The sequence below is a fragment of the Jaculus jaculus genome, chromosome 2 (assembly GCF_020740685.1).
Source record: "Jaculus jaculus isolate mJacJac1 chromosome 2, mJacJac1.mat.Y.cur, whole genome shotgun sequence".
Classification (NCBI taxonomy): domain Eukaryota; kingdom Metazoa; phylum Chordata; class Mammalia; order Rodentia; family Dipodidae; genus Jaculus; species Jaculus jaculus.
The window spans coordinates 117,404,157-117,430,314 of record NC_059103.1 but is presented as its reverse complement, the minus strand read 5'-3'; the positions used below and the strand labels follow the sequence as shown (position 1 = coordinate 117,430,314).

The window sequence follows — 26,158 nt, the reverse complement described above, 5'->3', positions numbered from 1 at the left end:
GCTCATCTGGATAGTAAGCCAAGAAACAACGTTTAAACATAGTAATGAGACCTTTTTGCTTAAATACAATCGTATTTCTAGTCCCAAAAGCACTTCAGATACTTTTTTCAGTGGCCATAGTTAGGTATCTAATGCTGTAAGAGACTTCATAGCAGTTTTGTAAAACTATCATTCCAATACTGAAAACCCTGTTTAGATCAGGTAGGGACAGAAAGGGCCAGAGCAATACGTGTGCCTTTGGGAGCTACACAGTGTCTGCCACTCACACTGTGGTGTAGCAAAGGCCAGCCACAAGAAAATATATGCGTTTTGGGTGGGGCCACATTCCAGCAAAACTTTTTCACTTTTGGGTTTTCAATCTGGTATCTGTAGGCCATACAGAACATGCAGCTGGCTAGAGTTGGCCAACAGCCCATCATTCGTCAGCCCTGACATAGACAAATGACAGACAAACATCACTACTATCAAGTATAATTGCAGAGCCCAGGGAAAGAGGAGGAGACAGTATTGTGGGACTGTGGTGATTTGATTCAGGTGTCCCCCATAAACTTAGGTGTTCTGAATGCTAGGTTCTCAGCTGATGGCAATTTGAGAATTAACACCTCTTGGAGGCAGTGTATTCTTGGGGTTGGGGCAGGCTTATGGGTATCATAGCCAGCTTCCTCTTGCCAGTGTTGGGCATACTCTCCTGCTGATATTGTCCTTCTGATGTTGGCCAGGGGGTGATGTCCACCCTCTGCTTATGTCATCATTTCCCCCCTCCATCATGACGTTTTCCCTCATCTGTAAGGCAAAATAAACCCTCCCCCCCCCCCCACAAGCTGCTCTTGGTCAGGTGTTTTCTGCCAGTAATACGAACCCAACTGCAGCTGTAAAGTTGGTACTGAGAGTAGGGTCATTGCTGCTAGACACCTGACTGTGTGGCTTTGGCCTTTTGGAGCTTATTGTCAAGAGAAATATGTAAGGATTTGAAACCTTGGCCTAATAGAGGACTTGCAGTGCTCTAAGTACAGCTAGATAAATCATTTTGGTCCTAGTTGACCTGAATGCAGTAAGAACCATGGACTGTGATGTTTGGCTTATGAGGCTGAAAAGGAACATTGTATGGACTGGACTAGAAGCAGTTTGTGTGAGAGACTTGCTGCTATGCCTATATCTTGAGAACTTGTACAGGGTTGCAGTGTACAGAAATGGGACTGGTGTGAGTAGAGGGCTATGGCACAGAGAAAATGAAATCTTTGGGCCCAAACTACTGAAATTGCTTGAGATATTACAACCATTGAAATTGGGCCAGCTGAACTGCATTGGGACAAGAAGAATGCAGATTCTTTGGAAGGGACCTGAATGCTGAGAGTGTCCCATTCTTCAAAGTCTGCTTTATTCACTCCTGGATTAACAAATTGCCTGTTATTATGGAATATAACAAATGCTAGAAAGAGAGAGCCATTGAATTTGCAACATGGCTTTGTGTTTTGGAAATGGCCACAAGCAGTGTGAACCAGGCTTGTTGAATTACCAGTGTGGAGCCCAATGGAGTCATGAGGATGAACCACTGGTTGTAGCGGAGACCCGGTAGAAATTGCAGGACTATGGGATGGCTGCCAAGAAGAGCTGCTGGCACTGGATGAAGTTTTCCAGGACTGTGAGTAGCCCAGCTGGTGGGGCAGTATTGGAACTCCAGAGACTTGTTGCAGGTTAGAATTACTGGACTTGGAGAACTGGTTACTTATTGGACTTGGAGCTGCAGAGTTTAATATTTGTCCTGGTTGTTTTAAATCTTGTATTGGCTGAATATTTCTTTGCTATGTCCAGTGCCATCTTTTGCAGTGTGCATGTTTATTCTGTACTTTTTTTTTTTTTTGTATTATGGCTCAATTAAAAGATCTTGGACTATGGGAGTGTTTGACTATCATTGGGATTGATTAAAAACTATGAGGCCTTTTAATGTTGGATGAACGGAGGCTATTGTATTGTTGGAAGCAGGCTTACAGGTATTATAGCCAGCTTCCCCTTACCAGTGTTCAACACACTCTCTTGCTGCTGTTGTCCATCTGATGTTGGTCAAGTGATGTCCACCCTCTGCTCATGCAGTTTCCCCCTGCCATCGTGGAGCTTTCCCTTGAGTCTGTAAACCAAAACAATCCTTTCTCCCACAAGCTGCTCTTGGTTGGGTGTTTTCTGCCAGCAATGCAAACCTGACTGCAACAGGGACTATATTAATATTTTGGGGTTTTTTTTGTAAATATGTTTTGACATCTTAATACCTTGCTGGCTGGGGGAAGGCAGACTTTCTTAGGGCTAGCTAAGACTGCAATGGGCCCAGCCCAGTTGAACCCTTTCATAAACAACCCAATTAATCCCTAATCCCCCTCTACTTCTCGAATACTAAGCCAGTATTTCTCTGCCCAAATCAATACAGGACCAGGGACCAGAACACCCTTGAAGCCCTGAGCACCCCTAGCTTTGTCCAAACTCAGACCTGAACGTTTACATCGCCTGGCCTTCCAGGAAACCTCCCTGTAGGTCATGTCCTATGCTTTCTTTTTCCTACTTTTGCCTGCTGACACTTGTGTTCCTCATGGTCCTCCAGGGTGCGCTGTGTCCTCTTTTCTCAAAGAATGTGGAGAAACCTTTCCATAGTATCAGCTTCCCTGTGGCATTACTCACTCACCTCCATCAATTCAAATCACCAAGTACAAATGAGACAGGAGCAAGTGCCTAGACCCTAAGCAGGATCCAGGCCTAGTGATGCTTAGTATCACATGAGCCCTACCCAGACCTACAAGCTCAGGGTCTGCAGGGAAACAAGATCCTCAGGTTTTCTGCAAGGTTGCTGAAGCAATATGTCCCATGTTTGAGAGCCTGAGCTCTGCAATAGAAAGGCCTCATTTAAATCCTTGTCTGGCTCATTGGCTATGCAGCCCTGGAAAAATTATTTATACTTACAGGTTTCTATACCTAAAAGATGGGAAGGATGAACAATATTTAAGCACTTCAAAAATACCTGACAAATATTATTTGCTCGCTAGGATTCACTTTTAAAATATAAATGCCCATACCCACCCTCCTAAAGGCCACTTCCTTAGGGACACACACATTGCTGAACCACAGTCACATAAACTTAACTATGGTGACTACAAGCCCACCCCATCAATTGCAACCATGAAAGCAAAGAACGACACCACAGCTCTGTCAGCAGAGTGTAAAATATGTTTGATATTGTAGAGGGACAATGTGGAGACAGCTCAGGCCTGTTGAGACGGCACACAGCACACAGACATGTTGATTCTGGGAACCATGGCAGGAGGCTTTCAAATGTCTGTCTGTTGTGAACATAGTGCTTTGCTTTTTTTCATTAGCGCATATCACTACTCTACAGGTTCTTAAATATATATATATATAAAATTGGCCGTTTGCAGAGCAACTACAGACCTATTTAAATTATGTTATCAAGGCGAACTATTTCACAATTAGATCAGTGATTGAGTTAACAGCAATGTGATTTCATGGGGGAGAAGATAACTTTTCCAATTTGCTCTTTGTTTACAATGTTTAGTCACCCACAGACTCCAAAAAATAAAAAAAAAAAAATCCCGTTTAAAAAAATGCGATTATGCCATGGGCTTTTCCAAGACCCTAGAAAGTCAAATCATTGAAATTTACATGAAAAGAAAAAAAGACAGACATCATGGAAACTAACATAAAACCTACTGCAAAATACATCCATAGAACACAGTGGTCAGCTGTAAACAGGTCAGAAGGGCAAAGGGAAAATATTTTTCTAGCATGTTAAGCAGTCCGACAGCAACAGCAACAAAATCTTGAGTTTTGTTTTGTTTTTCCCCCTAGTGGCTATTTTCCTACCACAGTGTGGAGCTTCATTATTCTATTAAATAACTTACACAGGTACAAAGGAGTTTGCTAGCCAGCAGCCAACTCAAAACTTGGTGGGAGGAGGGGCAAGGGCTTAAACGCAGCACACACCACAGGGAGAGGAAGCCAGCCGGCAGCAGACATCCAGCCAGTCTTCTTCCTCTCCGGCGGCCTTGCGGCTGAGCTCTGGCATCCGAGCTGGGGGGGGGGGGGGGGCGTTCCCCTCCCCCTCTCCCTTTTTCATTTAAATTAACAAACATGGGCTTCCACGGAGCTGGCACTCAGCTGGGTAAGTCCCATTAGCAGCAAATGTTCAACCAAATTAAAACGTACACACACAAAAGAAAACCCCATCCAGGTGCAGAGCTGTGATTCACATGGAAATTCCAGGAGATGAATCATGCACAGAGCTGGGATCATTAGAGGATTCTTTCTCAAGTATCTTCAGTGACCATTTCAGTCTCCCAGAATCTGAGTTAAGTCAGTCTGTCAGCTGTGGAGAATGACTTCTCCATCTGCTCTGCAGTGGGCTTGCTTTGCGGATGGGAGCGGTAAGGGCCGCAGGGTCTTCATGACTGGTACTAGCACTAGACGCCAGAGAACAAAGGCCAGACCTGTGAGCAGAGGCGGCGGCAGCAGCTCCGTTAAACTCTGCCTAGGAGGCTGGACCTGCGGAATAGAGAAAGGCACGTAAGGTAGAACGCAGCTATTTGTATTAGGATCAACACGCCTTGTTTGGCACTCACTTTGTCCTTCTTAGGTTTTAAATTTAACATAACAGAAACCAGGGGGGCAAAAGTCAAGCTTTGAGAGCTTATAAGTCCTTCAGGAAAATTGCTAATTACTGAAATAGTTGTTCATGGAGACAGGAAAAGCATTACTCATAGATAATCTGTATCTTGAGTGGCTTTATTTAAACAAAAAAGCAGACCACTAACAATAAAAATCTGTGTGCAATTCGTATTACAGAAAGGTTTACTTAGTAGATGAGAGTACCTTCTACAGTGCGTGCTATGACCCTTGGGAGGAGACAGCAGGTGACAAGGAGGATATGTCAGCACTATTTTTGTTTTTCAAGGTAGGGTTTCACTCTGGTCCAGACTGCCCTAGAATTTACTATGTAGTCTCAGGGTGGCCTCGAACTCACAGTGATCCTCCTACCTCTGTCTCCCAAGTGCTGGGATTAAACGCGTGCGCCTCCACGCTGTCTTCACTATTGATGAATGTGTCTGCAATGAATGAAATGGCAGGAAACTCATCTGCATACAGATTTATTTGCCTTCAAAACTAATGTGTAGACAAGTTTTATCATAAGGGCTATCATTCTGAATACTTAGTAACATATGTGGTTTTATAAAGTACAATAACCTAATTTCTTGTCTCTGTCCTTTCTGTGGTTTCTAGGTCTTGGCCAACATCTGCAGTGTCCCCAAACGATTCACCAACAGGGCAATGGGGAAAATGGAGTATGAGACTGTACCAAGGCCTGAGGGGGCCGTGGGGAATGTGTTGCTGTGCTTGCCCTCAACAGGCCTACAAAGCAGCAGGACAGAAGCACACACTGAACTCATAACAGGTGGCTGGTGACAGGAGAGTCAGAGTGTCTTAGGGGTGAACAAGCTTAGGAGGAGCTCTGCCTGGAGAGGTGGGTGAGTTACTGGAGGTAAAGGAGCTGAGTGATGAGAACTGGAGGAAAAGCACAGTACATGGCTTCAACGTAAAGGGAAGTTGGTTCTTTAAACCTCCTTAGGCAACAATTTTAACATAGCAGCTAATCTTTTATGCCACAGAATATGTTCTCACTGTGTTCACATACAGATTTCATTATGTTGATTTTTCTTATTGTTGCTGTCATTATTATTTTGAAGAAAGATACTCTGCAGCAGGCTGGCCTCAAACTCACTATGTAGCTCAAGCTGGTCTGGAATTTGTGATTCTCCTGCCTCGACCTCCTAAGTGTGGGTGTAGACTTAGTGTTCTACAAAGGGCCTTAACAAAGGCAACACATTTTGTTTCTCCAAAAGAGAAAAGGGTGATTCAAAAGGAGAACGATAGAAGGCAAAATTCACCTAAAAAGTAATTTAAAGAAGTAACTCCCAATTTTTGTGAGACATGGTCTAACCTTGTTGTCCATGTTGGCCCCAATTCTCAATTCTCCTTGCCTTAGCCTCCTGCAGGATTATAGCTGCGGGCTACTATGTCCAAATTCCCACATTTTTATACACTCAGATATATCCTGGGGTGTAATTTTCATGATATTGTTTGATATTATGTCCCTGGTTACTTTTACCTAATAAAAAGTCTCAAATGCTTAAAATACAAGCACAAATTTTGTTTGAAATTGCTAACAACAAAAGAAAACATTCCTGGTTAGATTTTAAATTCCAATACTGTCTGTCAAACCAAGAGGGGGCCCATATCTGACTGTTAACTTATATCCCAACCTTATCAAATGGCTTAAATTTTAATCAGTGTTTTGTTCCTTCTTGTGGCTAAATAAAAGTTTAGGGTTAAAACTGTCCAGAAGTAAGGTCTAAACTTCTGATCTTTTAGACAAAGTAAAACAGTTGTTGCTTTTTTTTTTTTTAAATGATGCCATGGAGTAATTTCAACTCCTTGTTTTATTATATAATGGGAGAGAGAGGAGCAGTCACTGTACTATCTGCCAGTGTAAAATAAAAAGCAATAAAACTAAATGATGGCAACGACAATGCAAAGCCACAAAGACTGAGCAAACAGGAGATAAGGTTCTGACCACTTGGAACAGGTAGGCCGGGATTTCCCATGGAATGAGAACCAAGAGTTCCTGTATGTTGACACGGCAACAAGAAGAAATAAAACCTACCTTAGAGACTTCCATCTGTCCTTCTCTATGTTATTTTCAGGTCCTTCACTCTCATAAGACGCCAAGTAGAGAGCTGCAATCAAAACAAAAGCAGGATGACAAAAGCTTTATACACTTCATACACTACACACAACCAGACGCCCCGTTAACAGAAGCCTAACTTCCTGCAAAACATTCGAAGATACATAGCATGCTTGAGAAATTTTACTCTTTCCTAAAGATCAGGGACAGCACTTGGCTTCTGAGCGACCATCTCAACAAAAACCAAGGGCCTCGAGGCCAAAAAAGCCCTTAATTAAAAAGAATCCATGGAGCCAAAAAATGCTTTCAAAATCAACCCATAAGCACTAGGATTCTTTATGAAGGAAAAGTAAATGGTCCTTTCTCAGCACCCTCAATTCTTTAAATAATCATTTATAGGTTTTCTAGGCCAATGTTCCATCCTTCTCATATTTTCTTCAATCAGAAAAAAGTCTTCATCTGCTAATTTACAAGGTATATTTGTAGAGATTAAAATTTCAAATTCCCTCTAAAATGGGTAATATGAATTCGAATGGTCTACAGTCACTATTGCAGACAATATCAAGGTACTATGAGGAAAACAGATCAGTAGAGTTAAGTCACTAAAGTCTTTTTTTTTTTTTTTTAAACTCTCTCCTAGGTAAAACATTTCCTACATATAATCACTTTTCCTGCTTCCATGCTAACGCTTTAACAGGGTCATCTTCCCCAGCATTCTGAAGAAGAAAGGAATAGTAATCCACTGTTTTATCTACTCCTCCCGCTCCACCATTACCTTGGCTATCAGCAAACCATGGAACACCTGCTTCTCTGCGAAGCAATTGCAAACAAACAAACAAAATTCCTTTAATGACTTTCCACTTATGCCCAAAGCTTTACAGGCCATATATGAGAAAGAATGTTTAAACATGGAAACATATGTGTATAGGTGAATATGAAGTGAACATAGTTTAGGGATAAAATCCTAAGTTTTTCAGTGCAACAGAAAATGTCTTTAAGTTGGAACAGATCAGAAGACTGGATTCCTAAGTGTCAGGCCATGAGAATCAAGCATTTATACACTGGGAACAGAAGGATGTGGAATGCCTCAGGGTCTCTCTGCTGGTGGTCTTACCATCCTCACTGAACACGGGGACTGTAAGCAGGTACTGCAAGACCTTCCGGTCCCGCTCGAATGGACACTCCACTTGTTTCCACGTCACAAACTCACTCACTTGCTTGGCCAGCTCCCAGAATTTCTGAAAGAGAATAAAAGAATTGTAAAGACAAGTGTTAAAAATTATGGGCTTGGAACAGGCAATTTGACTTAAATAAAACATATCCATCTAGTTTTGAAATACAATTAAATACTTTAATAAATGAAGTTTGCTTTTCTGGCTCGGTACTATTTACTGGGATGACAGCGATGGTGCAGCTACCACCCTGAACTTGCAATTGGTGAGGGCAGAGCGAGTTAGTTCCGGAGCATCAGCCTGAGCCTTCTGTTGGGCCTGGGGTACAGTGCTGGGAACCATGCAGTCCCTCTCTCCCTGCTCTGACTTTTCTGTTTGGTGCTCTTCTGATTACTTTTATTTATTTTTTATTTTATTTATTTATTTGAGAGCGACAGACACAGAGAGAAAGACAGATAGAGGGAGAGAGAGAGAATGGGCGTGCCAGGGCTTCCAGCCTTTGCAAACGAACTCCAGACGCGTGCGCCCCCTTGTGCATCTGGCTAACGTGGGACCTGGGGAACCGAGCCTCGAACCGGGGTCCTTAGGCTTCACAGGCAAGCGCTTAACTGCTAAGCCATCTCTCCAGCCCCTGATTACTTTAATTTATTTATTTATTTTGGAGAAGGGGTCTGTGTAAACCTGGCTGGCATGAACTCACTGAGTAGACCAGCCTGCCCTGCCTTGTAGTGGTTCTCCTGCTTCTGTTGGGGGTGCAGCGGGAGCCGCAGCACCAGCCTCGTGTTCCCACATCTATACCACACTTCGTCACACTCACCTCAAAATTGACATGGCCATTTGGAAGGCGGTTGGCACAGCCCTCATTGAGGAAATAAATATCTTTGATTAACAGACTGAAGAACGGTATCACAATCTAGAGAAAACAAAAGATTACAACACACATTCATTCTGAGTTGTATGAAAGGTAACAATGAACAGTGAAGGTGCACTGCTTTGAACACCTTACATGACAGCAGTTTCCTCTGTTATATACTTTGTGCAAGACACCAATGCCTTTAAGAACCAATGCGCAGTGAGGAAGTGTGTTAAATGTATGAGTAGGTGGATGCCTCTCTACAACCTTCCCATTTTTCTGAAGGCCACAGCATAGGGTAAAAGTGGATGGGTCTTGCTATAATGAAAGTACCTGAAAGTACACTTGTTTCCATTAGTAACACCTCACGTACAGCAAAAATCTAGAGAGATATGTGACCCAACTCCTTGCTACACAATCATATTATATATTCAGAACTCTCCATTCTACATGAGCTTTATTTTTTTCCCAGATGATTTTATTTTACCCTTAAAGGCATTGCTCAAGATAATATGACAGCTTAGGTTTTTAGGCAATAATTGCTACAAACTTCCTACTGAGTAAACCTGGCCTGTATATTAGAGAACAAATCAGGGCCTGCTGTGGAAAAGCACCTGAGAGGAACCTGGCACGGTGCTTTGTAAGATGCCCCTCAAGTGATAGACAAGTAGAGCTGTTGGAATTAAAATTTGTGACTAATGACAATTTTAAAAACAAAAAATATATTTAGTGATATATTCCCACTCAATTTTTTATTTGACAATCTATTTTCCTAGTAAATCTACAGTAGTAATCATTAAGAAAATGCCCCAAGTTCAACTAACCCCTTAACAGAGATCAAAGCCCAGATAAAGCCATTTCTACTTTCTCTCAAATGCCAACAGATTTGTAAAGATTTTTATTTTTAATTTCTGTAATGTAAGTAATATACCAAACAGAGATTATTTTGGAAACTTCATAAACTTCAAGATCAGGTTCTTGAAAGTTTCTAAACAAATAATTAATAAATATGAAAACAAACACTTCTGGCTCGCATAAAAAAATTAAGGATCAACTCATTTCTAGAGAGAAATTCAGATTTTCCCTCAAAAGTCATTGATGTTTGTTTTATTGATCTTTGAAAATAACCAAACTGAATCTGAGTTTCAAATGTACTACTGAACATACTTGTATTTGCTCTTGCCTGTGAGGCCCCTAAAGCTGGAAGAGTAGAGGCCTTTCTTCTAATATGGGCATTCATTGCTCCAGAGTGCAAGAATGAAGCAGCCACAGTGATGGTAAATGTGGGCTTGAGCCATGTCTCCTTCTGTCTAGGAAGTGCTGGGCTTTGGACATCAGATTCAAATCTGCCTCCATATTGTACAGTGATAAAAGCTGGGAGCTGGGAAACTGTCCTTTTTGTTTGTTTTGACATGGCCTAGGAGACACACATATCAGAGAAATTTAAGTGGCTGGGAGTTATAGCAGCCACAGAGCGTCACTGGAACCTATCCCTGATCTTCATCCGCACCGTGACTGCACTAAGAAGACCATGAACACATACCAACATGAGCCAGCCCTAGGACGCTGCGAGCAAAATGGTAGCAGGCAGGATCTCCATACTACAAATAAGCAAGGATGGCATTTCTGTGCTGCTCTGCACCTTGGTGCTGGGACACAGAGTAGTGTTCGGATCACTTACTGCCTCCCATTGCTGCTTAGGCCTTTTCTAAGTTCACAGAATGGACTCCAGACTGTAGGTGGCAGGACGCTTCCTTCTGTGAGTTTTGCATACATGTCCCCACACGATGCTCTACCATTGACTATCTAAGTCATTCTTGGGGTACTTGGCTCCTCCATTCCTCTTGCCAACAGGCAAAAAAAATGGAAATCACACAGAACTCTTTAACTTCACACTTACTCATGACAGCTCCAATCAGACCTATAGCCCCTATACAAATCCAGCACTGAAAAGTGGAATATAAGAAATCTAGGTTTTGATGAACAATGTATGACAAGCCTACAGCCAACATATTACTAAATGGGGAAAAACTGGATGCTTTTCCACTAAAATCAGGAACAAGACAAGGGTGTCCACTGTCCCCACTTTTATTTAATATACTACTGGAAGTCTTAGCCATAGCAATAAGGCAAGAGATGCACATAAAAGGGATACAATTGGAAAGGAAAAAATCAAGTTATCAATATTTGCAGATGACACAATTCTATATATAAAGGACCCTACAGACTCTACCAGCAAACTGTTAGAGCTGATAAAAACCTACAGCCATGTAGCAGGTTACAAAATAAATACACAGAAATCAGTAGCCTTCATATATGCTAACAACAAACACACCGAGGATGAAAGCAGAGAATCACTCCCATTCACAATTGCATCAAAGAAAATAAAGTACCTTGGAATAAACCTAACCAAGGAAGTAAAGGATCTCTACAATGAAAACTATAAAACACTCAAGGGAGAAATTGCAGAAGACACTAGGAAATGGAAAAACACCCCTTGTTCCTGGATTGGAAGAATCAGTATTGTGAAAATGGCAATCTTACCAAAAGCAATCTACACTTTTAATGCAATCCCCATCAAAATTCCAAAGGCATTCTTCACAGAAATAGAAAAAGCAATCCAAAAATTCATTTGGAATCACAAAAATCCTTGAATATCTAAAATAATACTGAGCAACAAAAATAAGGTGGGAGGTATCACCATACCTGATTTTAACCTGTACTACAGAGCCATAGTAACAAAAACAGCATGGTACTGGCACAAAAGCAGACATGTAGATCAGTGGAACAAAATAGAGGACCCAGATATAAGCCCAGGTAGCTATAATAGCCACCTGATATTCGATAAAAATGCCAAAAATACTCATTGTAGAAAAGACAGCCTCTTCAGCAAATAGTGCTGGGAAAACTGGATACGTATCTATAGAAGGATGAAAATAGATTCTTCTCTCTCTCCATGCACAAGAATTAAATCCAAATGGACTAAAGACCTTAATATCATACTGAGTAGCATCTCTATCACACCTTCCAAGGCTCAGGGTCTAATGCGGAAGAGGTGATGGAAAGAATGTAAGAGCCAAAGGAAGGGTAAGACTCCTTACAACATGCTCCTCCAGACACAAACTGGCCTGCATATCCATGACCTCACCGTACCTGACACTACGTACAGAAGACCATCGTAAGAGGAGAAAAAGATCATGACATCAAAATAAAAGAGAGACTGATTGAGATGGGGAGGGGATATGATGGAGAGTGGAATTTCAAAGGGGAAAGTTGGAGGGGGGAGGGAGGGTATTACCATGGGATATTTTTTATAATCATGGAAACTGTTAATAAAAATTAAGAAAAAGAAATCTAGGTTTTGATGAACAATGTATGGGTTACTAGTAGAGACAGCAAAAATTTTGTTTCTATTAGCTCTTTCCAGTGACATCATTAGTGGGAGAACATCCCCTGTAATAATGATTTCTAATTTCTTCTTAAAATATTCTCAGTGTTGCATGCCTGTAATCCCATCTGTTCTGAAGACTGAGGCATTAAACTGCAGAATGAGTTCTAAACCAGTCTAAGCAACTTAGTGAGACTCTGTCTTAAAACAAAGCAAAAGAGCAGGGGAGGGGCTGAGGTTGCCAATATAAATTAAGTGGTACGTGTGTGCCTGAAATGTACATATGTGTGAAGCCCTGGATTCAAACCCTAATACCACAAAATTCAAATCAAGCATTCTTTATTCAGACAGCCAGCATCTGTTTTTTAAAGGCATGATCAGTCCCTCACAGAAATGAGTGCTAATGAGCAGGAACAATTTGACATAGAGAAAGTGGACCTCAGACCAAAAACCATGTAGTTCTATGAGAAATGGTTAAAACCTGGGAACATGAGGACTCATAGCAGGCTGAAAGCCATGGAGAAAGCACTTAAAAATACCTGTGTAGAAAACAGATTTCACCTGCTCTATAGAGAACAGCTACCTGGAAATGTGCCACTCTAACCACACAGACTTGAGATTTGGAAAAGATCAAAGACTATTATACTAGTTAGGCTGCCAGGAAGACTATAAAATGAAAGTGACTCTGGAGTAAAGAAAGGACCCTCACCTCAAAACAGAAAAATAATTTCAATTTTATTGAATAAAAGGATGAATCTGACCAGAAATAGTTTTGGTTCTTATCCTTTAAGACCAATTATTGGAAAGAAATGCTATACGTCTTTAGATTGTTGTGATTTCCTTTCTTCTATCATAAGTTCACATAGAACTTGTTCAAAAACTAAAGCAGAAAGAATTTATTGGATTACAAAAAAGATAACTAAGATTTATTTTTAAATTTTCATTTGTACATGTATGTGCATGGGTGGGTGGGTGTCACAGCATGTGTGTGATCTGTGCTCTACCTTTTTATGTTCTTTTATGAATTTATTTGTGTGTATATGTTTTGAGGTAGAGTCTCACTCCAGCCCAGGCTGACCTGGAATTCACTATGTAGTCTCAGGCTGACCTCAAACTCACAGCAATCCTCCTACCTCAGCCTCCTGAGAGTGAGGATTAAAGGCATGGACCACAATACCCTGGTGGTCCCTAGCCTTTAAAAATATTTTTAAAATTTAATGAATTTTATTGTTTAAAATGGTTATACTTGTATCCATTTTCCCCAGCTCCCATTACCCTGAGGCCCTCTTCCATGGGGTTACTGTTTGAAAATAGGTCTCTTGCCACCGCAACGGAACTGCCACTCAGACTGCAAACTGTCATACCAGATGCTTGTGCCACGTTGCAGTTGGTTTTAGGTGGGTGCTGGGAAACAGAACTCAGGCTTGCAAGCTTTGCAAGCAAGTGCCATTAACAGCTAAGCCATCTTCCCAGCCCTACCATTGTGTGTGTGTGTTTCTGGAAAAAGCTATTAGATTCCCACAAGTGAGGTCTTTTGGGATGGCTGGACTTTAGCATTACTTTGGCCAGTGCTGCTGTTCCCTCAGACAGGACTCTGTGACCTCCTTAATCTCAGGGCAGGCTATGCAGAGCGCCTTGCATTAACACAGTCTTCACTTCAGGGGGCAGGAACCCTTCCATGCACATGCTGATTTCCTGGATTTAACCAACTTCAGATTAGATAGATCATTCCTCAGTCTGGTCACATGAGTACTGGGATTTGAGCAAGTACAATTTAAAACCAAGGAAATGCCGTCAGGGGACTAGGAAGTTTTTTCACCTAATAAAAGTTAATATGTTTATAATATCTCTCAAACATTTTGAGAACTGATATTTCAGATGTGGCTGCGAAATAATTTCACATAGTTTTACTGTTCATATTTGATTTATTTTTATTCTAGATCATTGAGACTGAACCTTTGTGGGAAAGTGAATTACATGCCATAAAGCATTCCTCTACTATTTTTAAAAAAATTGTTGATAATACAATTTAAGTTGACACATGGACAGACTCCAAATAGAAGATAATTTCTACCAAACAGCTTACTTTAGCTATCTATCATAACTGGGAATGCACTTCTTAAACAGCATGGGAGCCAAATGGTGTGACAACTTATCCTTCTTCTATAAGGATGTGACCCAGAAACATGCTAACAGGACCCTCAGAGCCATGCATGGTCTGTATAGGGTGATGATAAAGTACAGATGATGAAGATCATTCAGTTCTCAGACATCATGCCTGAATTTTTTCTGCCACCTGCATATCTAATTAGTAACAGTAAGCCTAGTACTATAGCGACTAACCTACTTTCTGAAAATAAATGACTTAGCCGTGGGAGGTAAGCTAATTCTTTAAAGAGAAAAGGTTGTATTAAGTCAGCCACCTTGTGCAGAGCTTAAATGTCTCTTTTCCATTAAAAGAAAGTACTCTCTAATGCTACCAGTCACCTTAACATACGACTTAATTTACTGTTTTAAACACAAAATGCACTGCAGAATAAGCTGTCAAAAATCTAACAGTGACATTGTGATATATATTTGCAAAATTCTACTCCAAGTCACTTTTCCTTGTCCACAGTTAACTTTCCTTTATCATCCTTTCATGCATTCATGACAAGCGATAAGGCATCTACATAATGCACCTCTCTTAACTGAATAGGTAAGTGCTTCTCAGTGCAGTTCACATCACATTGCAGTGTAAAACATGGCGAGTCTATCACAACTAACACACTACTTTAAGTACACACCTTCTCTCTGCTGCTATGAGCTGTCAAGGATCTCTGTGCTGCCCCTCGAAGTGCTGTTCGATAGTTATAGAAATTGCTTGAAGGATCCATCTGATGCTGAAGAAGAACGAGAGAACAGTATTAACCCTTTACTTCTCACCTGTAGAATTCACAAGGTTAGACATTTAACTATACATTAAAAAGTCAAAATTAGGGAATTCATTTAAAATATGATTTATTACACAGACACAGTCAACACATAACAATAATTATGTTTTGTTCAAAATGTTAAGCCTAAGTCAGATCTATTCAGGCTAACTGCTGAGATTACACTTAAAATTGAGAAGAAAGAGTCAAACCCTAGCATTAGAAAAGGCCAAGGGGACAGGTTATAGTTAGTCACATACATATATGAACCAACACTTTATAAAGAACTTGTTCTTACATTTAATAAAAAATGATTCTCAATAGAAATGAAACAAAAATAACCACAAAAGAAATTTATTATATAATATAAAGATACAAATTAAGGAGCATATATCTAATGATAATTTTCCCACTTAGGGGAATCTAGGGAAATAATGTTTATTATTTCCAAATATTTGAGATAGGCCACACTTAGCACACCAAGGTAATATGGAGGTCAATATGATCTAAACACGAGCACTTGTGTCCAGTAGCCAGTACCCTCAGAGTGATATGGGAAGGGCTTTTCAGGTAAGCTGAACCTCTTGAAAGGGTGGTGAATGAATATTCTGAAGGGATGCAGAGTTCTTTCCCAGGATACTTAGACTAAAGTGCATGGGCAACCCAACAGGAAAAAAATCACTCTATACTGATAAATGATGTGACAGGTGAGCATTCCTCCTGTTAGTGACCCCAAATGTTACACCTCTCTTTATGAAAAAGAGTAGTCCAAAACTAGAGTTACTTTCCCTTCTTCCAGTCTAGATCCCTTCCCTTCCCCGGTAAGACATTTCCTTCTGTAGTGGTCGCAAGGCAAGATCGCATAGGACACTCTATTTCCACATGTAAGTATCTCTCTTCATTCTGTCATGTTCGCTATCGCGAGTGAGGCGAGGTCACATGGAAGAGCCCTATTTCCACACACAAATCTCTCTTTTCCTTCTGCAGTGTTAGGCTGATCGCCAGCAGGGCAAGTTCACAGAGAAGAACCCTATTTTCACATGTAAACCTCTTCCTCTCTTGCTCTTGATCTCTCATCTTGCTATGCAGCCCAGCTGCCCTCAAAGAGTCCTCCTGCCTCAGCTTCCCAAGTGCATTATACCACTTAAAAGTCTGTCACATACCTCAAGAATGTCAAACTTTGCAGTCTTCACTTTGGCCCAAGTCTTTTTCAGTCGTGACACCGGGCTCATGTTCATGCCAGCTTTAACATTTAAAATGCATTTGAAGAGAAGAAAATTGAAACAGAGAGATAAGAACAGTCATACTAACTTGTTTCCTGAAAAGTTCATTACTAAAAATAAGCACTGAAGTTCTACAAGTTATTCATAAGTAATAAATTCTAATTTCCCATCATTTTTTTTTTTTTACAAATTTTCTCTCAGTCTATAAACAGTATAACTGCTGCCTTTTACTCTGAACGAGAGGAAGTACATTTTCTTGGTAGACAGTTTAGGCTGTCCAGGTCATATATGGTGTCACTGCACAACACTGCTGCATTGCCACATGAGTAGCCACAGATAACTCCATCAACAAATGACCATGGCTGTGTCTACTCTGGGGCTCTTATGAATAAAGCAGCTTTCATATATTCTAGTACAAATCCTGTCTGCAGATATGCTTACTTTTTATAAGGCAATTATGCCAGTGTGTGGAATTTCTAAATTATAGGATAGGTACATGATTAACTTAACATAAATAATACAAATTTTCTACTTCCTCAAAGCAGTAGAACCAGGCTCCTCATTCTCAACAATATTTTATGTAACAAGTCAGAAAGTATAAGAGAAAATATAACAGGAGACAACAAAGTATATATGAAAAGGAATGGGAGGAAACAGGGTCTCTCGGGCTGGAGAGACGGCTTAGTGGCTAAGGCACTTGCCTGTGAAGCCTAAGGACCCAGGTTCAATTCCCCAGTACTCATGTAAGCCACATGCAAAAGAGGACACATGCATCTGGAATTCGTTTGTGTGGCTAGAGGAGCTGGCGCATCCCTCCTCTCTCTTTTTATCTGCCTCTTTTTCTTTCTTTCTCTCAATATAAATAAATAAATAAATAATTTAAAAATTTTTTAAAAAGAAAATAAACAGGGTCTCTGACATTAAAAAGCCCTATGATACAGGAAAGAGGCAGCAAATCACAGTACAATCTGCAGTTGATAAATCCTAGGCGTGTAGATAGTCAGAACATGCTGTTGCTTAGGCCACTCTCTTGACAATGCTGATGAAATAAGGGTATTTATCTCTGATCATGTACCTCTATAATGCTTGAAAAAGCTGCCTAAACACCTCTAAAAATCCTTTATCTAAGCAGTATCTCACTCAGCAGCATTTATAGATTAATATTTAATTGAAAATAAATCAACAGTATTCCATTAATTTGTTCACTTAAGAATGGTTACACAAAATGACACTAATTTGACCAATTAAAGGATTCCGAGTATCATGTGGTAACTCGGGATTAAAAAATATAGTTCTCATAAAAGAAACTGTATTACTTGCAGATTTTCAGTGGATATATTTCACAGATCTCACAAAAAGAAAAGACACAGATTCTCTAGAAAATACTCACAGATTATTGCCATCAAGGAATTAAAGTTGCCAATGTTGAAGCATTCTCGAGCTACGTCGATGAAATATTCAATCATTCTTGCTCGGTGTCGCTTCTTCACGGGCTATAGCGACAAAAGACACGAGCAGGCAGTCACATAACATGCAGCCAACAGATACAGAGTAAGCAGGAAAAATGGAATATGAGTTAAGGGCAGAAGTCATGTTCTCACCATGCAGATTTCTGTAGCAACCAAGTAGCTCAGGCGATTAAACCATTCTACATAGGCTTCAAGGTTTCTTGTTCTCTTCCGTTCAGTGTAGCAACTCTACAGAGAAAGCAGAGTGGACAGGTGGGGGGGGGGGGGGAGGCGGAGAAATGCATTAGTCTCTCATGTTGTCAGATATGGGTATCTCTGTTTTTCCAGTTTATGGATTAGAAAGGCTTTCCAGGATGATAGAGAAAGAGGGAGAAGGAGACAGTGGAATGAGAGAGAGAAAAGAAGGAGAGGAAAGAAAGCCACTAACGTTCTTGATTATTCTCTACAGAAATACAGCCTCAGTCTGGAACTTCACTGAGACACCTTCCTGACCTTCCCAAGAAACTAAGTCACAGGGAGCATCTGTCCTCAGAAGCTCAACTCAAAAGAATGGTTTGTGGTAAATCCTAAAACACTCTTGGAATGAACTGTAGGGTAGCAAAACCAACTGCTATCAACAGAGCAAGGAGAGGCCACGAGTACAGGGGGCTAGAAACCTTCTCCTAAGGTTAAGGCATAGGACAAATTGGGGAGCATCTTGTACCAAGAAGTTAAATGTCTTCCAAAGAAGACAGTGGAAATCTACACCATTACACTCATTAGTAGGGTAAGACACAGTGTTAAAAAGCAAGAGAAGCTAGTCTCATCTTGGAGTTCAAGGCCAAGCTTGAAGGGGTTCATTAACTACTCTTTCCTTCCTTCCAGAAGACACAAACAAAAAAGTCCACTAGCCTTCTATAGCAAAACATATTCTCCACTTCCTGTACTGAGAGAAACTATTCTAAGGCCGGAAAACAGCTGTGGCCCTGTCTCCCAGCCGGGACATCATCAATGGGTAGCAGCCATTGTCTAACAGTTTCAAAATTCTTCTAGAGGTCACAGGAGCAAAAAAAATTCTGTATGTGGACACAGATTTTACAGCCTGTGTCCAGTATCATTTTCTTTCCGTGTGGGCATCATGAGAACATGGTCAAAGGGGTCCACCTCACTGTGAGGACAAGGTGGGAAGAGCATTGCTTAGCAAACTGGATGAGCATCCTGCCTTTCCCGCCCCTGAAGTTGTTGACTCATAAGCAGGCATTCTCTTTTTTTTCTGGCTTATTCTGGTAAAATCATTAGCTTTTATCTTCTTCCTTCATCAGCACACACACTTGCATCTACTTGCTGTAAAGGGCTTATTAAATTTCCTGATAAGGAGGAAGAAGAGACTGAAAAGTAAGTGATAGTGTAAGGCTATCATGAAGGCATTCAGAGAACTAGCTCAAGGAAAATCACCATGGTTCACACAGGGCTAGTGAAGAGGCAGGCAAAAAGAGAAGAGAGGGATAGAAAGATGGCTTAGTGGTTAAGGTGCTTGCCTGTAAAGCCAAAGGATCCAGGTTTGACTCCCCAGGACACATGTAAGCCAGAAGCACAAGGGAGCACATGCATCTGGAGTTTGTTTGCAGCAGCTGGAGGCCCTGGTGCACCCATTCTCTTTCTCTCTCTATACCTGCCTATTTCTGTATCTCTCTCTCTCTCTAAAATAAATAATTTTTTAAAAGATTACAAAAAAAGAGAAGAGGGAGGGAGGGAAGCAAGAACAGAGAGGGGGAAGGGGAGGAGAGAAAGGAAGGGAGAAAGAAGAAGAGAAAGCAAAGAAAAGGAACAAAAAACTTTCTGATTTTCTTTTTTTTTTAAATTTTTTTTAATTTATTTATTTGAGAGCGACAGACACAGAGAGAAAGACAGATAGAGGGAGGGAGAGAGAATGGGCGCGCCAGGGCTTCCAGCCTCTGCAAACGAACTCCAGACGCGTGCAACCCCTTGTGCATCTGGCTAACGTGGGACCTGGGGAACCGAGCCTCGAACCGGGGTCCTTAGGCTTCACAGGCAAGCGTTTAACTGCTAAGCCATCTCTCCAGCCCCAACTTTCTGATTTTCAAAGCTACCACAGAATAATGTGTTCTGTGTCTCATGCCCAGTATCCAGATTGAGGAATGACACTTCCAGTTTCAGAATATGCTCATTACCTTGTCATTGTCCAAAGGGTCCTTCTGCACAAATGCCTGAACAAATTCTTCTGGCCCAATGTAATTGAGCTTCTCCTAAAAGAAAGTCCAAGGAACACAGTATTAAAGAACACAAAAAGAAACACAAGCCCCCGTACAGATTTTTGGCACCACCCCTATTTCTTAAAGCAGTTTATAAAACAAGCTTTCAATCCTGAACACATCCATCACCTTTCAGGCCTGAACAGGGGCTATTTCCTGCTTAGGTCAATGTTCCACAAGACAGTAGAAGAATGTGCAAATTATGGGAATTAATTTGAAGCAGAAAACAAGAAAGGTCAACAAACTTTGGTTTCTAAACTTGCACTTGCTCATAATTTCCAGAATATCAGAAGTACTCATATTTACATGTCTAAACAAACTATGTTTCAGCAATTTTGTAGATGATTTCCCATTTGAGTAATCCTGACCTTTCGTGTGACTTGCCAGCAATCACACTGTCTAGCTGCCAAAGCAAACTGAGGGTATAGTTGCAAAGGGCAAAGATGATGGGGCCTCACCAGCTCTATATGAGTCAGCTGCTGGGCCAAGGTGTAAGGGTCGCTGCAGACAGTAATGATATCTCTCTGGATGGACTGGGGCTTGTTTTTCAGGACCGTTAGCCGATCTGCAGATGTGGAGCTGATCTTTGCCAGGACTTCCTCGTACTGGCTGAGGGCAGCGAGCTTGCGGATGAGACCCTGCATCATCTGCTGGACGTTCTTCCGGTATGTCTGCTAGGGGACGAGTGAATCATTACTTTCTCACGTACATCTTTTTGCAGCACTATGCATCCTCACAGACTTGGTCTTTGAAGGATATCATCTTGGCCTGAGGAAGCAACTTGGTTCAGGGAAGCCACGGGAGGACTCTGATAGCTCTTCCAGCTGGGAAAGACACATTCAAATGAAGTGTCTTTTTAGACCCTGTAAGTTGGCTACTGTCTTGCATTTCTTTTGAAAATACAATTCAGGTCAGGTCTTGATAATGCTACAGGAATTTCAGATTAGCTACTGAGGAGACCCAGGGAGTGAGTACTACACACAACAAAGAGCTCTCTGCTATGTATGCACCTGCTTCATTTGGTAGCTTAAAGTACATTAATCTTAGAGTGTCCTCTCCTGACAGTTTTCTCTGTGTCCAAATTCTTGATTTCTCCATTCCTGTCCTCCCCAGTCTCATTATTCTAAGGACACAGCAATGACTACTGGAAAGTATCATTACTTTTCACCCCCACCCTGCCTGCATACCTTTCACTCTAACATGGATATTCAATTTGAAACCAAAGTCATTTTTTCCCCATCCATGAGTCAGTACTAATGTCCACAACCACACAGGGATGGGGCAATCCTCCCCCTGTTACTACCAAATACCCCTGGCTAGAAGCTTCACAATACTATGTGCTTAACACTTAAGAGTAGTGGATTTAAAAACTGTCTCGCTGGGTGTGGTGGCGCATGCCTTTAATCCCAGCACTTGGGAGGCAGAGGTAGGAGGACCGCCATGAGTTCAAGGCCACCCTGAGACTACATAGTGAATTCCAGGTCAGCCTGAACTAGAGACTCTACCTCAGAAAACAAAACAAAACAAAACAAAACAAAACAAAAACTGTCTCATGAGGGCTGGAGAGATTGCTTAGTGGTTAAGGTGCTTGTCTGTGAAGCCTAAGGACCCAGGTTCGATTCTCCAGGTCCCATGTAAGCCAGATGCACATGGTGGTGCATGAGTCTGGAGTTCATTTGCAGTGGCTAGAGGCCCTGATGTGCCCATTCTCACTTACTCTCTCTGTCTCTAATAAATAAATAAATCATAAAAAATTAAAAAATAAAATAACTGTCTCATGAATCATGGATGCATGCCAACTCCTTCCATTTTGAAAGTACTCATTGAAGCAAAGGAATAACTTCCCAATCAATCAACCCTTGTGAGTTTTAGTTACAGACTAAAACTGGTCTTCCTTTTCTGGTCCTAAACTGTCAACTGTACTTGTCTATGTAAGTCAATTATGAAGCTCATGTGGGAGAAAAGCACAGGCTTCCTCAGTGCCAGATGGTCCTTTGTTTAACAGTTCCACAAGAGGATAGTCCCAGGGAGCCTACCAATGCAAACCAGCCCATGCTTCTACTTCATGACCCTTTCAGAAGGCACCTCAGTATCATTTGCTGAGATCAGCATCTGCCTACAAAGTATTAGAATCATATTTTCTTTATTTTTTTCCCCACAGAAGCCATTCGGTTGAACAGTTACATTATAAAATCCCATAGATATCTGCAAGAAGGAAACTACAATGTAAGGGGAAAGAGTCAATTTCTTGTTTTTGTCTCTTCTCTCCTTGGCACTATATCTTCCCATGAAACTTTAACAGGGCCCATTACCTAGCCTATATTTTTCTCTACATTCACAAGCCACTCCAAAATGATGAGACCACTTCAAAATGCTGATATATCTACATTGATTAAAAAAAAAAACCTTAAACTTATCTCCCACTCAGAATCAAGGTTCTCAGTTGGAAGGTGCCTTCTATTTAGTAATGCAATTGTCACTTAAAGAAAATATCTTTATTTGGCATTCTAAGTCACACAAGGCCGAGTTGGGTGTTATTTTACACACCTGCTCCCCATTGTCCCACCTTGTCTGCATTAGTAACACTGGACTATACTAAAACTATGTATGTAAGATGTTTACTTCAGTCTTCTGTCATACTGTCTTCATAAATGATGAAATAAGAGTTAGTACTGTTTCTTAAAATTATAAATAGTTCCCAGTATGTTTACTCATGATGGCTAAAAAATTATTTTTGAGGCACAGCATGTACTATCTGGAGTAGAGAACACATGTCATAAAGTTGTAGTTTGACAGTCATTAAAACCTACTTGCAAGAGTAACCCACAGCTGGTCATTATGACTCTACTAAGCATAGTTTGGTACAGATATGGGACATCTATGTTTTGTCAACTGTTTAAAAAATATTTTATCTCTATTTATGAAAGATTGGGAGAGAGAGAACAAGCAGACCAGGGCCTCCAGCCATTGCAAACAAACGCCAGACGCATGTGACACCTTGTGTGTGGGTACATAGGGAATCGAACCAGGGTCCTTAGGCTTCACAGGCAAGCACCTTAACTGCTAAGCCATCTTTCCAGCCCAAATCTTTTTTTAAAGCCATAATTTTCTACACAAGAACTTGTTTTATGAAAACAAAAAGGGTTTTTAAAGTAAAAATCATGGCTCTACCACCTCTTAGACTGCTCTCAACAGAGGAAAGGATAAAGCACTCACTAGCTGCACTGATATGGAATAGTCTCAAGAGACATCATTGCGTGGAAAAGCAAGGAGAATACTCACTCACTAGACACTGCTTCTACACACGTATAGATGCCTGAACATGAATACAGACACACGGGAGTTTGGCAAAGACACACACAAAACTGACGCTTGTTCCTTCTAGAGAAGTGGGACTGGTGGATCCTTTGAGTGATTTTTGCTCTGCTTAAATTGTGTTTTATATAACAATCAAAATGCATCCCTACACTACCTGATGTATTGCAAATAAAAGGTTTAAAACCCACATGGTGGTATTTCTTGGATAATGAAGTCTTTTTCAGTCAGAAAAGCTCATAACTAAGCTTTAAAATGCCCATTACTTTACATCTCAATAGCAAGTTCCTTCTTCTATTCACCTCTCTTGGTGGCCACTTCTCTTCAGGTCACCCAGATGGGACCCAGCTGAGAAGCAATGAGCACAAGAAACCCGCTCCAGCTTGCCCTCCCACAGGGCTGCTGACTGAAGGAGCTGAGGAAGGCTGGGAAGCTGCTGCACAGGCTCTTTGGGGAACAGCATGTGAGAGGAAAACCCAGGAGCAAGTCTAATAGAAGATTTTACACAACTACTGGAATAGTTATGCATGTGTGCATGCACATGCATGTATGTGGTGTGTAGGTGTGAACAGAGAAAGAGGATGGAGAGAGAATGACAGACTAGTATGTCCTCTTTTAAAAGCTTCCTGCTTTCATCTGATTCCATTTGAGAATTCAGGCCGTGTTCTTAAGCATACTTCCTCACTGAGTCATGAACTGCTAAATATGTGCTTATTCTTTTTTATAACTTCAGATGCCAGCAACAGTAATTACCTGGCAAATAAAGATAGAAGTTCTTATTATAAAGACCAGCCCCTTAAGGAAGAGAAAATTGTATTCTACCCATCATAGTTATTTGTCATGTAATTCGACCATTAGTTTCATTTCATGCTTCTTCCAGGCAAGCCCTAATATGCAGCTTCATTTTGGGCAAATCCCCAGGGGAGAAGCACATTAAGCCAAATTCTGTGGCATTGTCCCAGCATATTCTGAAAGAACCTCACTATAATTTTATATAGGGCACACCTGGATTAACTGACTGCCAAAAAACATCCCTGAAGCCAGAGGCAAGAAGCAACAGATTGCAACTCAAACCAAGCCACCTTCCAATGTTGGGAAATAATGTTTACTATTCTAGTTAACTGACTTGTTCATTCACTCATTCATTCATTCAAATACTACTGAGATCAATTAAAGTGTCAGACATTCAGAGAAGGTAAGGAAGTCATTGTGAGCAAAGTGAGCATTCTGGAGTCCAATCAGAGCAAAAAACAAGCAAGAACCAAAGAGCGCTATGAACTACAGAGGTGGGAAGGCTGAGATGAAATGGGCTGTGACTGGAGCCGGGTACTGCAGAAGGTTGTTCTGAGGAGAAATATTTAAACATACCACAGATACAGAACCTGCCAAGAGAAAAGTGGCGCCCAAGAACATTTATCACATTAACATAAGGCAGTTAACTCCATGATTTATGGGAACAAGGAGGCAGCAGGAATCTAGGGGCTGGTCAAAGCACACTTAGATCAAGCATCTGTTACGTGTGGGCACAATTCCTGAGTCCTGGATCAAAGCAGCCAAGAAACAGCAACTTCCCATGACAGCCAGCCAAGTTAAGGCAAGCACAACTCCCACTGGCCCTCACTCAGCCTATTTCTGAGTGAGACCTGCCTTAACTTCTCATCTCCTCTTTGCAGTCAGACTTCCCACACTTTATCAAGAATGTGTCACTAGCACAGGAGTGTTGACAAGAAGGAGAGCCAGAGGCTGCATGGTCCTTTTCCTCACTCTACCGAATTCCAGAAGGTTCGATCTTGTTTTTGGAGGAAGAAGCTGATCACAGGTAGAAATGGTTTCCGTGTTTCACTTCCATGGCAGGAAAAACCGTTTGGCATTTTCAAATCACTGTTTCTTGTCTTAAAAAGACAAAGATTTTCAGGCATTCCTTTTGGGAAGAACCAAGTTATAATTTCTACCTTTTTTGTTTGTTTGTTTGAGGTAGAGTCTCACTTTAGCCCAGACTGATCTGGAATTCACTATATAATTTTAGGCTGGCCTCGAATTCATAGTGATCCTCTTACCTCAGCCTTCTGAGTGCTGGGATTAAAGGTATGCGCCACCATGACCAACAATTTCTACTTTTTAAAAAGGCAAAAGAGGCACTGGGAAAATGGCCCACAGTAAAGCATCTGCTAGACAAGCATGAGGGCCTGAAAGGGCCTGAGTTTGATCCCCAGAGCCCATATAAAAAGCCAGGTGTGGCCATGCCGGGATGGAGTGATTGATACAGACTTGCTGGGTCATAATCTATTTCAAGGAACAAGCACAGAAGAGCTATAAAGGAGGACCTCCAACATTCTCCTCTGGTCTCCACATGCATGCACATGGGGCAAGGTGCATCTGCACATACACTACACATTACATAGCATTCGCACACACCAAACATAACTTTTAAAAAGAGGCAGTAAGAGGCAGATGGGCTGGCGAACATAGAAATTTAAGAAGCTACATACATAATTCAACTGAAATGTAGAAGTGATTCTGTGAGTCAGGTCTCAACCTTCAAACAAAAAAAAAGTTCTAGAATGCCACTAATCTTTTGAGCAGCTTGTCATGAACCGAGTTCACTGAGCCAGCAATGACCCTGCCAAGCAGCCTAGCAGCTGCCTCCTCCTCCTCCCCGAAGGCTCCCTGCAATGCCACACTGCGATGCTTCTCTTCCTCCTCTGTGCATGAGGGACCTGTCAATTCATACCTGCAGAACTAAGATAGGCAGACTGGGGGAAGACAGTAACAGCCATCACCTGAAAAAGGACTCAGAAAGGATCCATTCAGCCTGCAGAAATGAGACCTGGCTAG

General features: G+C 41.3%; 1 protein-coding gene across 6 annotated transcripts in view; it reads right to left on the bottom strand.

Moving 5' to 3' along the window:
• Window positions 1–3,188: 3,188 nt before the first annotated feature.
• Window positions 3,189–26,158, bottom strand: part of Rasgef1b (RasGEF domain family member 1B) — a 568,755-nt gene continuing 545,785 nt past the window's right edge. For 5 of the 6 annotated variants that reach the window (XM_045144030.1, XM_045144031.1, XM_045144035.1 and 2 more), the window contains 10 exons: window positions 20,467–20,682; window positions 19,928–20,002; window positions 17,889–17,984; window positions 17,678–17,780; window positions 16,228–16,307; window positions 14,939–15,034; window positions 8,729–8,824; window positions 7,854–7,977; window positions 6,719–6,791; window positions 3,189–4,542 (listed from right to left, as the gene is read on the bottom strand). In XM_045144030.1, the coding sequence (XP_044999965.1) occupies window positions 4,518–4,542; window positions 6,719–6,791; window positions 7,854–7,977; window positions 8,729–8,824; window positions 14,939–15,034; window positions 16,228–16,307; window positions 17,678–17,780; window positions 17,889–17,984; window positions 19,928–20,002; window positions 20,467–20,682 (984 nt within the window). In that variant the 3' untranslated portion in view covers window positions 3,189–4,517. The remainder of the gene's footprint in view (window positions 4,543–6,718; window positions 6,792–7,853; window positions 7,978–8,728; window positions 8,825–14,938; window positions 15,035–16,227; window positions 16,308–17,677; window positions 17,781–17,888; window positions 17,985–19,927; window positions 20,003–20,466; window positions 20,683–26,158) is intronic. The other variant, XM_045144029.1, reaches the window with a different exon arrangement.